General features: G+C 47.4%; 1 protein-coding gene across 1 annotated transcript in view; it reads left to right on the top strand.

Moving 5' to 3' along the window:
- The window catches only part of EPHB1 (EPH receptor B1), a 445,622-nt gene that overhangs the window by 289,497 nt on the left and 140,644 nt on the right, over positions 1-15,481 (top strand). The window contains exon 4 of the mRNA XM_066350317.1: positions 8,163-8,318. Within this exon, the coding sequence (XP_066206414.1) occupies positions 8,163-8,318 (156 nt within the window). The remainder of the gene's footprint in view (positions 1-8,162; positions 8,319-15,481) is intronic.

A 15,481-nucleotide genomic window follows, 5' to 3' on the forward strand; every position in this document is an offset into this window, starting at 1 on the left:
CTCACACCTTTTTTTTTCTTTTTTATAGATGAGGATGCTGAGGTTGAGAGGGTTAAGTAACTTGCTTCAGGTCACACAGCCAGTCTGTGGCTGTTTACTCAGCCCCCCGGGCTGTGAGGTCTCTTCTCCCAGGTGGCCCAGGGGAGTGGGCTTCCATCGGAAGCTGCGTTCGTGTCTCCGGGAGGGCTGGCTAGCACTGATTGCTGCCCCCACCCAGATTTCTGGTTCAGTAGGTTTGGAGTAGGGTGTGAGAATCTACATTTCTCCAAGTTCTCAGTTAACCCTGCTGCTGCTGCTGCTGCTGGTCTGGAGACCACAGTTTGAGAATCATTGGCCTAGATCATTAAAAACACCTGAGGCTGCTCTAGAGCACCCCGCTCTCCCACCACTCTGACCTTGGGCCAGCGTAGCAGGCTGCAGCCTGAACTCCCTTCCGTGAGGCTCTGCACCCAGCCCAGCCTAGCCTCCCAGCCCTGGACACGGTCTTGGCAGCGCTGTGCCCGGCTGCTCTCTGAGGACTGGGAGCTGTTGGTGACGAGAACCTAAGTGTCCGCTCTTCCCCCTTGGGACGTTGCTCTTCTGTTTGTTCCCCTTCAGTCCTGACCGGTGATCTCCCCATTCCACCAAGGCAGAGGGCCCCCATTCTGATCCCTCCTCTTTAACAACTTCTGTGCTGATCGACACATTCTGCAGCTCCTGCTTTCTGAGCAGCTTAATAGCACTGGAAGTTGCAGCCCCGTCTGTGTCACGATGCTGGCAGCATTCATCAATTTCAGCAAGTGTCACCAAGAGTGATATGAATATATGACACAGCTAAGTAGCCCTTCTGTACAGACCATTACAGCCGGCACCGGGCCCAGGGAGGCAGGACTGGAGATCCATTTGGTTTCATGTGTGCAGGTCCACATAGAAGTGAAAGTGTCCCAGCCCATCTCCTGCCATGTCTACCATAAATGCTTTATATTCCTGAAAATTTTGGCAACTACCCAAAGGTTCCCCTTTGGTAACCAAAAGTAAGCCAGGGCTCTCTTTGAGTCTTAGGCATTTTTTTTCCCCATTTCCCCACCCTCTCATTTCTGTTTCAACATTTACCCATCCTTCAGGGCCTATACATGTGCTGCCTTCTCCAGGAAGCCTTCACAGCTTTCTTTCCTCTCCCCTTATTCCAAAGACCTTTGGCACAGGCATCTCAACCTCTGAGGTAGGGCTTTTCCTAGTAAATACCCCAATCTGACCTATCTTGCTCAGCTCAGCTCCTTGGTGTTTGGAAGATGCCATTCATACTTTTGTGTCCTCCCCCAAAATTTAAAAATGTAGTGATTGAGATTTTCTTTGATTACTCAAGTCTTATATACACAATGCAAAACATTGGGAAATTACAGAAAAGCACAACATAATTATCATCAGTAATGCTGCCACTCTCAGTTTTCACTTAAGTGAGTATGGTTTATATATGCACATGCACATACATGTATATGTAGGTTTATGCATATGTATATGTGAATAATAAAGTTCATATCCTATGTATAGTTTTAAACAAACTTTGAAAATGTTTTTCCATGGATTACTTTTAATGACTGTGTAATATCCCATCAAACGGATGTTCCATGCTTTATTTAGTCAATACCTGATTATCTGACATTTAACTTCTTTCTTTTTTTCCTCCTTTCTTTCTTTCTTTCTTCCTCCTGTATTTTGACGAACTCTGGGATAAATATTCATTAACATAAGTCTTCTTCCACATCTGCTTTTTCTTCAGAATGAGTCCTTAGGAGTAGAAATGTCGAATCAAAGCTCTAAACATTTGGAAAATCTTAATGCGGAAAGGCTTTAAGAATCTACACTTTGCATGGGAGTGCCCGTCATGTCTTACCCTCTAATAGTATGGTTATTATTTTTGTCACAGCTTTTATCTTTGGATCTTATTACAGTGGGCCTTTGGCGGGCATTCAGTTCAGCCACAAGACTGCATGTGCCTGTGTGTGAGCTCGCGCCATGCTCGGGGAGAGGGAATTGCAAAGATGACAAGACCTAGCATCTGCCCTCAGGGAACTCTCAAACGAGTGCTGTAGTTGGATGAATGGATGCGTGTGTGCCTGGGAACTATGTCTCTGCTATCAGTTTTTTTTTTTCCTGCTATCAGTTTTGTCAACAAATTGCCAAGAACATAAGGAGAAGTGGGAGTATCACTGGGCTGTGGGCCCCTGGGATTGTTTCAGGAGGACCCATTGGTGGGAAGAGCAGAGACTGCTGGTGAGAGTAGACAAGGGAATTCTAGCACAGGGGTCCCAGTGCCACCTCCTTCCAGGGAGCCTGGAATTCCAGGGTCAAGGACTCATGGTGTCAGCCATCAATAATGCACAGGTGATGGAGACCATCGGCCATGGGAGTGAGTCTAGATATCGGGCCCAACGTGAGGCCACAAGGCCTACAGGAAGAGCTGTGCAGAGCTATGCACCTGTATTGCCGGAGCCTCCTGTCTCCCACTCGGCCGCCACCACACCCATCCCAGTTCTCAGCAGCTGCTGAGCTGCCCAGAGCTCTTCTGCCTTCTACGGAGCTGGAGCAGATGTTGGAGAGGGAGTAGAGGTGCTAGGAGCAAGGAGCTTGGGGCTGTGAACTGCTTCTTCCTGGCCGGGACCAGGTGCCTCGTCCCTCCCACTGTCACCGGGAGAGGCAGGCAGTCTGAGCCAGCTGCTGAGCAGCACCTGCCTTGAGAAAAAGGCACCCGGTTCTTAAACAGGGGATGAATATTCATTGGCATGAACCTTTGTAAACTCATTTGGGGGAGAAAAATTAGATCAGGAGAAGTAATCAGATTATTAAAAAGAAAGCGCAAGGACAGAAGGCGGCAGCGGAGGGAAGAATCCCATTTAAAATGCAAGGAGCGATTTCCTCCCTGCAGAGTAGCTGTGACCCCCCGGACCACGCGCTGGGAATAGTTAAGCTCTTCCACATTTCTACGGAATAAAAATGTTGTTTTCCGAAGCCATGGTTGAGGTGGGGAGGGGCAGAGGCAATGTGCACCCTTCACATATGAAAATTATACAATGTTTTGAGGTTTTCGTTTTATCATCCTTCAATATCAAGAAAAATTGTGAGCGCTAAAGAGGCTCTGGTGAGTGCTGAGTGACAGGTTAAAGGGCTCCAATATAGATTAGATGGTCCACTATCTCCTGAGGAAATTGCATAAAAGTGGTTATTCCCTCTCGTTTCTATTAATTTTCTTTTTCTGGCTGCTTGGAAATGCTTCATAACCTGATGCTGCAGATGGGGACGAGAGGCGCTTTCCATTATCTCAATCACTGCTCTGTTTATGAGACACTTAATCTGTTTCTTTATAAAGTGATAGTACGGTAGGTGATAGATTTAGTGTCATTGGAAGTCTGCGTGCAGGGACAAGAGGGGGCGTTTCTCGAGAGCATTGTAAGCACCAGGTCATTTGTTACCTCATTGAGGCTCTGAGAAGTTGGGTGGGCGTTCCATTGTGACCTTCCGGATATCAGCTAGAGGTCATGTGTACAGTCCCTTGTCACTTGAAGGGGGAGGGAAGTGCTGTGTGTTTTGCCTGGGGAACGGAGAATGCACACATGCTTAGGGATGGGAAACTCAGGTCTTGTCTCTTCCTCTTGGTCAAAGTCAGGGGCACAGCAGAAGAGGAGTGTGTGTGTGTGTGTGTGTGTGTGTGTGTGTGAAGGCAGTGCCTCCCCAGAGATCCATTTATTACCTGTCCGAACTGTGATCATTTGCAATGGAGGAAAGCAAACCTCCTTTTCTTAAGGAAACAAAGCCATCGTGGGCTGCACTGGTGTCAGAAACGCACGGCTTTCCGATTTACAGGTGTCCCACTGACAAAGTCTCATATGAATACACAGCAAGGCGTGTAAGCCTCTTTGCTCACTCACCTGCTGGAATGATAATGAACGCCTCTCCGCTCAGATCCTGGGCTGGGCACTCTCTGACCTAATTTCCCTCCTGCCTCTCCTATTCCCTTCTCGCTTTGTCTTTGCCTCTGCTTCTGCACCTCAGCTCTTAGTCACCACAGGAAAGTGTTTCCTGTGGTCTTTACCTAATAACAACGGATCCCTAAAATGATGCACGTCTACCTGACCAGTCCCCCATGAACAACAAGCACGGCACAGCTCACGCTGTATTGGATGCAGCCTCCTCTACCAGGATGGGTGCTTCCTCAAGTGTGCCCCCAACCTGCACTCTGCTCTATTTCTCTAGCATGGTGCCTGGCTCCTGGTACATCGTCAGTAAACATTTGGAGAATGAGGGGCTCATAACTGTAGTGATAGTGCTGACCATAATTCTGTATCATGAGATACTGAGTTTTAAAATGATATTAAAGCAAAGAATTACGTTATCAATCTTAAATGCTTTTAAGTGTGGATATGTGTCTGGTTAGGCTATCACAGTTTACAATGACTATTTTTGGAAACTGGAGAGCTGTTAGGCAGGTACCTGGTCTCCAGGCTGCCAGAGAAGTCACCATGATCTACTGTGTCACTACCAGATGCTTTACATACTCAGGTGACTGATCTGGGCCATTTGCTTTTCCTTTCCTTGGACTACATATTCTTTGTCAGGATCTACCCAGAAGCTCCTATATCACCTCTAAAGAAAGTTGCTTTTTCTCTAGGGGCAGCATAGTTTTCTTCTTCTTATTATTATTATTTTGTTGTTGTTCTGTGTTAAATTTCTAGCTAAATAACTGTATTTATTGTTAATATATATATATATATATTTTTTTTTAATTAGCATACAAGATGAGTTAAAAAGGTTTTGTGGACTAGCCTGGCACTGTCACATTACTGAAAGCATTAATTCTAAGGAAAAAATGTAACACAAATGAGCTTATAAGTTCCGATCTATAAGTTTAATAACTGCATTTAGGGATGCAGTTTTATAAATTAGGGAATGTGTAGATACAGATTTTATCAAAATATTAACTGATGAAATCTGATTAAGGAAATTCAGCCATTGTGTAATTATAGGTAAAATATATTGTATAGGAATAACGATTCACCCATTTTACAAGGTAAATAATCTGTGGAGAAACACAGTCTTCCATTTGGCACCAGAATTTATTTGCCTACTTTGGGACTCAAAACTTCTGTTCTGACCCAGAACTCTAAAGGTTTCTGCAAAGAAAACTAAGGGAATGGGTAAGTTGGGGTGGAGAGAAAATAGAATTATTAGCACTTATTAATGGTAACACATTTTAATATTTGAGTTTACTAAATTCTAATGATCTGTGGGAGTTTCTGTGAAAAGTATATTTGGTTGATCATCTATACAGGTGAGCAAGCAGGTGCTGAGGGATTATATGACCCCTTGCCGGTGATCCTTCCCACCAAGGAGCCAGCAAAGCCAGGAATCAGACCCAGGATTGTCTGGCTGCTGCCTGGTGCTCCCTGCCCAGGGGAAGATGGAGTCACACCCCTTCCGAGGACTTCTCTCCTCAACCTTTCTTGGAGCTTCTTTCCTTAAAGTCCAGCCTGAACCAGCTCTTCTCCATTTCTTCCCCTTGTGGCTGTCCTAGAGGCCGGAGACTTCTGGCCACCCAATTCTGCCTTCCTTCATAAGAAATCTCAGAAAGGCGCTTTCCAAATCCCTTCCCCATTTGGGGATATCAAGGTGGTTGTTTATGCCGTTAACTTATTAAATGTAAAGCAAAGAGTCTTTTAAGTGCTGGAAAGAAAGTGAAAACACCTTGTTTCTCTTGGACTGATACATTAAGAAAATTACAGTGTGGAAGGGGCCAGATGAGGGCATGACAGGCACCACTTTCCCTCCCCACTTTCCAGGGAAAGAGCTTTTGCTCTGGTTGGATTTCTCTTGTGTTCTTTGGCTCTGAAACGGAATGGGGCCCAGCAATGCTGGGTGACTCACTGTGAAAGGGACCAGGTACTTCTGCCAGGTGACAGGGAAGAGACCTGGAAAGAAGGAAGGGAGAGAGGAGGAAACCAGCCGAGGGACAGACTATCCTGAATAGACTTGGAAAGATAGATCAGGAATTCAATTCTAGGACACTTGGGTATGTCATTCAGGGCTCTTTGTTTTGTTTTGTTTTTGGTGTTCTATTGGTTGAGTTTTTAGTAAATATTTAATGTTTTTTTCTTTTGAATGTGGTAAGATGGATCATCAAATGACCCATTTTTAATTGGGTCATGACAGAAATCTTTAATAACCTTATTGGATCATCTAGACAGGATTTGCCCCAGTTTGTTCCATGGGACTTGAATCCCAGGGGATGCTCTACAAAGTAGAACTTTTTGGTGAGAAAACATTGCATTCTATATCCCATTTTTTGAAGTTCTGAGAAACTATGTAATAAAAATGAGGTTAACTTTTTTAATCTGAATTTTCAAAGTATCTGGTCTCAGAACCCTTTTGTAACTAACAGGTGCTAAAAAACCCAGAAAGGTGAACCCCATGGAACATTTTTGGGTTGTGCCATTCCAGAATATTCCAATTTAGAAACTGTCTCCCATACAAATTGAGCTCCTGCCCCAGAGCACTTCTTGAGTAACTGAAACACTATACCTCACTTCAAATGAGCGAAGGAGTGAAAAAACTTTCCCAACATTGGAAAAGTTTTCTTGTCTCAGTAGAAAAGCTATGGGTATTTTCCAGACAGTTTATGTGTCTGTTATCACTATTATTTCTCCCACAGTGTGATCTTGGGCAACTCTTTAGAACCTCTTTATGTCCCAGTTTCCTCATTAGCAAAATGGAGGTGATAATAGCTACCCCATAGAGTAATGCATGTAAAGCACTTAACAAGAGTGTTAACAGATGGTGGCTACTACTATTATTAAAGAATACTTGGACTTGCCAGGAGGGAACTATATATTTGGGAAGATGAGCTTTGTATCATTAGGAGCCATGATAATGGTACTTCTGTTTCAGCGAAGATCACATTATATTATAATTGTGTGAGGACACTGGATCAAGAACTCCTTAAAGATAGGCCGTGTTCTCTGAATTCTATGAATCATGTCCTCAAAAGTGTTATGGTAAATATTTGTTGCATGAGTTAGTGAGGTATTTAAGAAAAGCCAATGAGTTGGGCATGCAGTAAGTTTTACCTGGTCTCAAAGGAAGATGAGCCAGAGTATATTTTCTGGGGACAGGGAGAATTGGGAGCTGAGATAGTGAGAAAGGGCATCAGAGAAGTGGAACAGGAAGGAGGAATATTTTGAGGAATCAGCAAGGAGGAGACCAGCTGTCTGGAGTAAAGGGTCTCTGTAGGTGAGGCAGGGTGAAAGCCGGAGGGATAGGCTCAACGGAGTCAAACTTCTAGGGTATCATGTCTCTTTGAAGGTGATCACATAGGGAATTAAGAGAAGTCCTTCATATCTGAGGGCACCTCTAGTGGGCATCAGGCTGTGCCAGGCTTTCCTAGTGTTCCTCACAGTCGTGTACATGATAGATGACACCAAGTGCATCACACATTCCCTAGTTCACTGCTTGCAAAGCCATCCTTTTCTTGCCTTACCCTCCAAAACATTTCAAAATGCAATTAAGGGAAAATGATGTTGTTAAGCCAGTAACCTTGAAATCACCTTAATTTCTTTTTTTAAAGAATTACTTATGAAATCTAGTCTTCTACTATCATTCATAACAAGTGCTTGTTAACACAGCACATAGTGTCCCTCACATGTGTTGCAACATGGCATTTAAGAATCGTGGGTCTGGTCCATTGGTCAACCAGGACCTCTTTCCATCCGAGGACATTAAGCAAGATTCCTTCAGTGAGGGTCTCAGGGTAAGGCCCTGGTGCTTAACCAGGTAGAACAGGGAGGGCATAACCACTTATAGAGCACTTAGGCCCCAGATGCCAAACTACACATTAGACTCATTTTCTCAATTGAATCTCTAGATCCACATGAAAGGGGAGAATCGTTATTCATATTGTTCACGTGGAAGAAGCCATTGGTACCAGGAAGATATTTTTCACTAAGGATTTTTAAAGAGGGGTTTTCTAAATCTGAAACATTCATTTTGTGTAGGTGGTATCTCCATGTCCTTTCTTTTCTTTTTTTAATTTTTTTGAGGGGGGAGGGCACAGAATCTTTTGTTTTTTAGTTCCAGGAAAAGGCCTCTTACTGCCGCTCTTCCATTAATTCTCAGATGGTCTTTTTGTGTTCCAGCCTGCCCTGCAGGGATGTTCAGGGCCAGCCAGGACGTTGAAAGCTGCTCACACTGCCCCTCCAACAGCAGATCCCCTTCAGAGGCATCTCCCATCTGCACCTGCCGGACCGGCTATTACCGAGCGGATTTTGACCCCCCGGAAGTGGCATGCACTAGTAAGTGTCTAGTAAGGGCTCTGGGTTGGGGGCATTTGGTTTCCTGACAATAGAGCAAGTGGTGGGCCTGGGGCAGGAGAGACTAAGATGACATTCTCCGCTTGCAGCTCTGGCTGCGGTGCTGAAATGCTGCGGGTGGTGCTGAAATGGACAGCTCCCCGCTGGGCATGCAGGGCCCCTTTCTCCGTTTAGTAGCGCAAGGTCAAGATTATGTTGTTTCTTACCTCCTCCCCCCAGATGAGAAAGTCTTCCTCTCATCAAAGCAAGACAACTTCTTCTCACCAAATCTTAACATGCCAACCTGGAGAGCTCTTTGAGTCCAAAAATCAAGATCCTTTGGGAGATTGCAACAATTCCTAGTAACTCTTCCTGTTGCCTCCTCCAGGAAGCCCGTTGGTCCTAACACCTGAAAATATCTTCTGTCTTCATGGGCTTCCTGTATTTCTGTGGCCTGTTCTCATCATACTCTCATATTGTTTTCAATTGTCTAATTATTCTGTACTTGCCTTCTCAGTTACCAAATGAAGGTCTTGTGTGCCAGGACCATACATTCATCTCCCTGTGTCCCTTGCTGTGTCTAGGGTGGTGCATCTGTACCCTAGCCAAATGACAAGACCAGAGGCCTGGCCACAGTTGCCACCTATATGACAGATATTCTAGCGGCTGGGGCTGATGTACTCTCCCATTCTCTGCTCTGGAGAGTAGGGCAGTCATCCGGACAAGAGTGTGTGTGTAGGGGGATTGGGGGTGAGGAGGAGGCTGAATCCGACTCCTGGGCCAAGATGGGGAAGGGGAGAATTTCTTCACAATCTTCTCCCCCATAGCTGTGGTGAGCCCAGAAACACTACTTTCCCTGCGCAGCACTTTAGAGAACACGCTCCTACTCCTCGAGTGTCACAGCCTCAACATAGATGGCTTTTCTGTTTGGTCTCATCCCACTGTATGTGGAAGTCAGTACTCCAGCTTAGCCTCTACTTATGCTAGAGTTTTCTTTTGCACTGTATGCTGTTGGCCAGCTTCCTGTGAGCAGAGACTTCCCCTTCACCTCCTCGTTCCAAATGCCCCCCACCCACCCCTAGGACAGAAGGGCACAGAGGGAATTTTTCATACGTACTGCAGTTTGATGGGCAAAGAAATGACTGAGCTCCTAGTAGAAGAATTTCTTAATTCTGGCTTTGCTGTGTATGTAACCTTTGCTGGGTGAAGACGAGGAATGAAAGTGTCTTCTAGATCAAGGTCCTGAGGTCAATCAATGTTTATAGATTGAACTGAGGAAAAGCTCTTTCTCTTGTAAACTGATTTTCCCCAGACCTCCCTCTCTGGTGGGTTGATATGAACAGAAATGATTACATTTCAGGACTAGAGTCCCTGTCTTTCTGTTGCAGTATCTTCTCTATTGATTTCTGAGGTGCCCCCTCTCTATCTGAGGTCTCTATGACCCTGAGACCCATTGTTTAATGTACTTCTTTGAAAGCCACTTAAAGATGTTGAGTCACCGCTGCCTGGATACCCAGACTAAGGATCTGTCTCCCTGATTGCCAGAGCACTCACCCAGGGTCTCACCGTGTCCCTCCTGAAAACATTCCCTTGTAATTCTGCTCATGACCCCTCTCTCACTTCTAGGCTCCTGCTGCAGATGAACTCGTGCACATAGAACTCTGGGCCTCCCAGCTTCCCAGGAGGTACACCCTGTAAATGCATCCAGCCCTGCGATAAGGTCACCTAGAGGAAAGATAGGTCACCGAGCACATGCTCAGGATGCTGATGTGGAGCTGTCCTCCTTGCCATATAGCGCCCTTCCTGTCCACCTTGCAGGCTATCTCCCAGCCATCTGACATGATGTGCCTGAGCCAGCAGGCCTGGTTCCTGGAATAAATAGAAATGTCTCACAGCCTCCAGCCTGCACACCAAGACTCTCATCCCACTGTGCCCACCCATATCCTGAGTCCACCTCATTGAAAGCAGACCACTGGCTTTTCTGTGCTGTCTCTGGCCCAGAGTAGGGGTGAATGCCAAACTTGCCTGTATGTGTCATCATACCCTGTACCTAGACCTGTGCCCTTACGCCCCCAGATATAGAGTGCTAGGGTCAGACTAGAAATCACATCAAAACCACACTTGTCCGTGGTGGTGGTCAGGCCCAAGAGCAGCTCACTGATGCATTGTCCAGCCTCGGCCTGCAGGGACCGGCACTTGCTGAGGGTCCCAGAGGCTGGCTGGGCTGCTGCACAGTGCTAGGCAGAACAAGTGTAAATGAACCTATTATTTTATTGAGCCTCATTATATATTTGATTCATTGTGTGCCAGTGAAGTACTGTATGAAAAAGTCAATTTGTTGGCTTTTATAGTCTCATCAGGGTTTTCTTTTAAAGCATTCTAATTGGATGTACCATCTGTTCTCTTAAAAAGGCATCACACATCACCACAGTAAGTAATTTTTCAGATACCGGAAGCATATCTGGAGCTGTTGAGGCCAGGCACATAGCCCTGCACCTTGGCCTTGTGGGCCCTGGGTAGTTACACAAGTGGAACAAGACAGCCAGTCACACATCCAGCCCAAACTGAGAGGCTGGCTGGGCAGGTAGAGGACAGGTGCTCATCCATATTACAAGTGCCGCCTCCATCCAGTCAGCTAGGAAGCAGTGTGGCCCAGCAGGGCAGTGGGAGCACCCAGGGAAAGGAGAGCTCTGTCTTCCTAAATCGTGTGGACAGTGGGCATCTATAGTGTCCAGGTCCTGTGGTCATAGGGACAAGGGGATAGTGTCAGGAGTGTCTAGGAGCCCTGGCCTTGAAGTCGGACTAGCCTCAGGTTTATTGCCATCATCTTTAAATGAGATTATATCAACAATCACACTTCCTCACTGACAACACTGAAAAATTTATAAAGAATCTTACAATTTAAAATGTGCTCTCTTGCAAAGTTAAAATACCTATAGTGCATGAAAATTCGTATTTTTAATGAATTCCATTTATCTCTTGAGACCAGCACATATATATTTATTATATTTTTATAGTGTTAAAAGTATTTGCTTAGCCTAAATTAATTCAAACATTTAGAATGCATGATAACTTCTGTAGGCATTTCTTCATTTTCTCTAGAATCTTCTGGGACAGCCTGGGGTCTTCTTGACCTCTGTGGTCCTGGCAGCCCTGTGTGTCCAGCCTTGTCCTTGACAAAGTTTGTGGACTCGGCAAGGATTTGGGTGCTCCCCAAGGCAGTGTCAAAGGGGCTGATGTGGGCTCCCGGTGCGGTCGGGGTGGGGGGCACAGGGAGCTCTGTGTCTGGGTGTGACATCATCATTGCTGGGTTAGACAGCCAGCCCTGTCTTCCTTGTTCTTAATCCTCCTGCCGCCTCCGCTTGGAGTTCTGGATCTGCTGCCTGAATACCTGGCTGATGTGGGCTCCCGGTGTGGTCGGGGTGGGGGGCACAGGGAGCTCTGTGTCTGGGTGTGATGACGTCATCATTGCTAGGTTAGACACCCAGCCCCTGTCTTCCTTGTTCTTCATCCTCCTGCCGCCTCCGCTTGGAGTTCCGGATCTGCTGCATGAATACCTGGCTGACTGCCCCCTTGCCCAGCCCAGTACCTGCTCATACTTTGGAGGAGGCCTTGTTCCTGCAGGCACTGAAAGGAGGGGAAGGAGGGAAGAGAAGCCTGGAAAGGTTGATGTAAGGGTTTATCATGCACACTGCAACATGGCAGGACAACCCTCAGAGAAAGAGGGACAAGCCAAGCCGTGCTGGGTGGAGGTTAGAGCTTGGTCGAGCTAGAGCCAGGTCACAGGTGACCCTCACCTCTCCCTGCTAACCACAGCCTCTGAATGAAGCCAGACTATGTGGACAGGGCAGGGGTCAGGGGAAGAGATCGGGTCAGGGTGCAGCCCACCCACTGGAAGGGGCTGTGAAGGTTACGGGCTAAGGAGCCAGCTCTGAGCTTCAGGCTTAATGAGCTTCAGCTGAGGACCTTGCCACCTTCCTCCTCTGCTGCTTCCCTGGGCCACCGCCCAGTGGCCCTTAGGCTCCTGAGGGAGTGCTGGCACCCCGCCTCACCAGCCTTGTGTGGGTTCTTGGAAAGCTCACTGAATTGTCCATTGTGTATAGCGATTGGAAGATGGCCTTTGGCACTTCACAGACAGAGGTCTGAATCTTGACTCTGTCTCTTAACTTCTCTGTGACCTTGGGCTAATTTCTTAACTTTCTTCCACTCTGTCATTTTATCTTTATGACCTTATAAGAATGTATGCCTTTCTTGGTTGTTATGACGAATAAGCGAAATAGTATTATAGAAGCTTTGGCACAGTGCCCCGTTCAAAGCAAATTCTCAGTCAGTGTTAGAACTTGCTTTGGTTACATCCCTGGAAAAGTGTGAAAACTGCAGCAGATATGGAAACTTCCAGCATGACAGGATGTTGGAGATCTAAAAATAAAAGTGACATCCTCCGGGAGAGTCCAGGTTGTGGCTGTCCCCGGGCATCACGGCAGAATCCATCATGTCGCCACAGACCACATGGTCGTCGCGGCCTGAAGTTGCTGGGGAGAACAGTGTGACGGTGGCGCCACATGACTAGACGTGCTGTGGGTCGGGGGAGGGGGCTAGGGGGGCACAGACCCAACATCGGAGAGCTCTGGCTGCCGCTGCACCCTCTCCTCAGAGATTGAGAGGACAGGCGAGACTGGCTTTCGGTCCTCGGGGAGCAGGGGCTCTGTGACTGCTCAGAGTCAAACTCACTTCTTCCACAGGAGGGTCTTAGGGCACGGGAGGTGTGACGGGGTCCGCGGAGAGAGGGTGCGGCCGGGAATGCATGAGGAAGTGCACGGCTGTGTGAAACCAAGCACCGAAATGCACATCCTCGGTTGTAAGTGATTTCTAGTTTACTGGGAGACGAAATGGAAAGGAGTTTATGAAGCAGGTGAAAATAGATAATTATGCCTTATAAAATTGCTGTCTGTGAAAAACCATGCAGAGGGACTGGTGTAAAAATAATTACCTTGTTACATTTCTGACCACAAAAAACCCTTTTGCTGTCACCCACATGGGGGAAGCTTTGATGGATCACAGAGACAAGCTAGTGCTTGTCTTATTTCTGCATTTCTCCTCCAAATGCAGTGGGTTTCCCTCTGCAGTTTTGATCATAGAAATGGGATGAAGAGGCCCTGGCCAGTTGGCTCAGTGGATATAGTGTCGGCTCGGCATGTGGATGTCCCAGGTTCCATTCCCGGTCAGGGCGCACAGGAGAAGTGACCATCTGCTTCTCCCCTCCCTTCTCTCTCTCTCTCTCTCTTCCCCACCAGCAACCAGAGGCTTGATTGGTTTGAGCTCATCAGCATCAGGTGCTGACGATGGCTCTGTGAAGCTTCAGCCTCAGGTGCTAAAAATAGCTCTGTTGCAAGCATGGCGCCAGATAGGTAGAGCATCAGCCTCAGATGGGGGGTTGCCGATGGATCCCTGTTGGGGAGAAGTTGGGAGTTTGTCTATCTCCCCTCCTGTCACTTGGAAAAGAAGAAGAAGAAAAAAAGAAATGGGATGAAGAAGGGCTCTAGAAGTCACCAACTTGTCCCCTGGAAGTTCCTACTGTCCCCTCATATGACAGGGTACAATGCTCGTCAGCCCTCTGCAGTCCCCCAGAGACCACCCCTGACCTCTCTCCTGACTCAAACAGAAAGGCCTGGAGGCTGAGAAGCCAGGTGGAAACTTTGTGTGTGGATCCTGGTGGTGTGACCTGGGGACATCACTACCTTGTGAACAGAAGTTCTCATCAGCAGAACTGGGCATGGAGGAACTCGTATTTGGAGGTTGTGAGCATTAAATGGACAAGTGCCAGTGAAACTACAGGGTGTAAACTCGGATCTCTCTACCTGCAATGTCTCGACTTCATGCATAGTGGGAACTAAACTTTGGTACCCCTTAGGAGGATGGTGCAGAGGGTCATGACCATGATGCTGATTTGCTTATTCTCACTCTTGAATCTGCCTCTCACAGAGAAGGATGTGAACTCGTTCTTCCCTCTCCAGTCACCGCATGCTCCAGTTTGTCTGCTTTAAGCTCGGGTTTCAGCCTGTTAGAGGCTGGCAGCAGGCCTGCTCTTCCATCACAGCCATTCCAGGGCCCTGGGTGGTCTCCGTGGCACAGGGATCACGCTCCTCAGATGGACTTCCAGGAGCGTGGTGACATTGCCCAGAATGGAGAAGAGGGCACCAAGGCCCAGAGGATGGGAAGGGCCTTGGGATGACAGTAAAAAAGTGGAGTCCCCCGCGGCCAGACCTGACAGCTTTCAGGGTGTTGTGGAAAGCTTGTAATGACATCAGCTTATAAACCTTCTCTCCCAGGTCTTCTTTCCTGCTGGGTCACGCTCATCAAGATGGCCAGGGATTATTTTTCCTTTACAGCAGTGATTTTTAAATGCAGTCCTCTGTTTTTCCAAGCAGCCACAACTTCACTGGGAATTTGGGAATACCGATTCTCAGCCCCTCCGTAGACCTTCTGAATGAGCAGATCTGGAGACGGTGGGTGGAGGGGCAGCACGCTGAGTTTGAAGCCCTCCGGGTGACTCTGAAACATGCTGGAGTTTGAGAATGTTGTTTGAGAATGAGGTCATATTTCTCTGTGCTCTGCTTTATGACTCCTAAGGAAAGAGGCCGTTGAGCGAATTCCTGCAGACTGGAACAGAAGGTCCTGGCCCTTCCCATCCATGTCTTGTGTGCCAGGTTTGGTGGGGGTGGGGGAGTGAACAGAGGGAGGGAGAGGGGAGAGAGAGAGGATGGTGTGACGTGACTGTTAATGTGTGTGTGCGCATACATATCTGAGGGTTTCAAGTGTCTCACTAGTTCTCAGAACAACTCCCACGTGCTCTGGCTTGGTTTCCCGTTCATTCTCACTTTCGGGTGGCTGGGGCAGTGTGGAGACCCCCAGTGTACAGCATCAGCCAGGGCTGGCAGCAGTGATGGGGGAGAGTGGAGATCAGATAGCGTGATCTGGCTGGAATGGGCTCAGGGAGGGCTGAGGGAGAAACTGAGGCAGAAACAAACTGGCTCAGATGGAGGGTCAGATGTGGAGGGACTATAAATGGGTGGTGGGCCTCAGCCTCCAGGTGGTCCTCGGTCCCACCTAGCAGTACACAGGCCTAGAGGAAACTGAGGGCTACCAGTACAAGGAAGGGATTTTCA

The sequence above is a fragment of the Saccopteryx leptura genome, chromosome 10, assembly GCF_036850995.1.
Source record: "Saccopteryx leptura isolate mSacLep1 chromosome 10, mSacLep1_pri_phased_curated, whole genome shotgun sequence".
Classification (NCBI taxonomy): domain Eukaryota; kingdom Metazoa; phylum Chordata; class Mammalia; order Chiroptera; family Emballonuridae; genus Saccopteryx; species Saccopteryx leptura.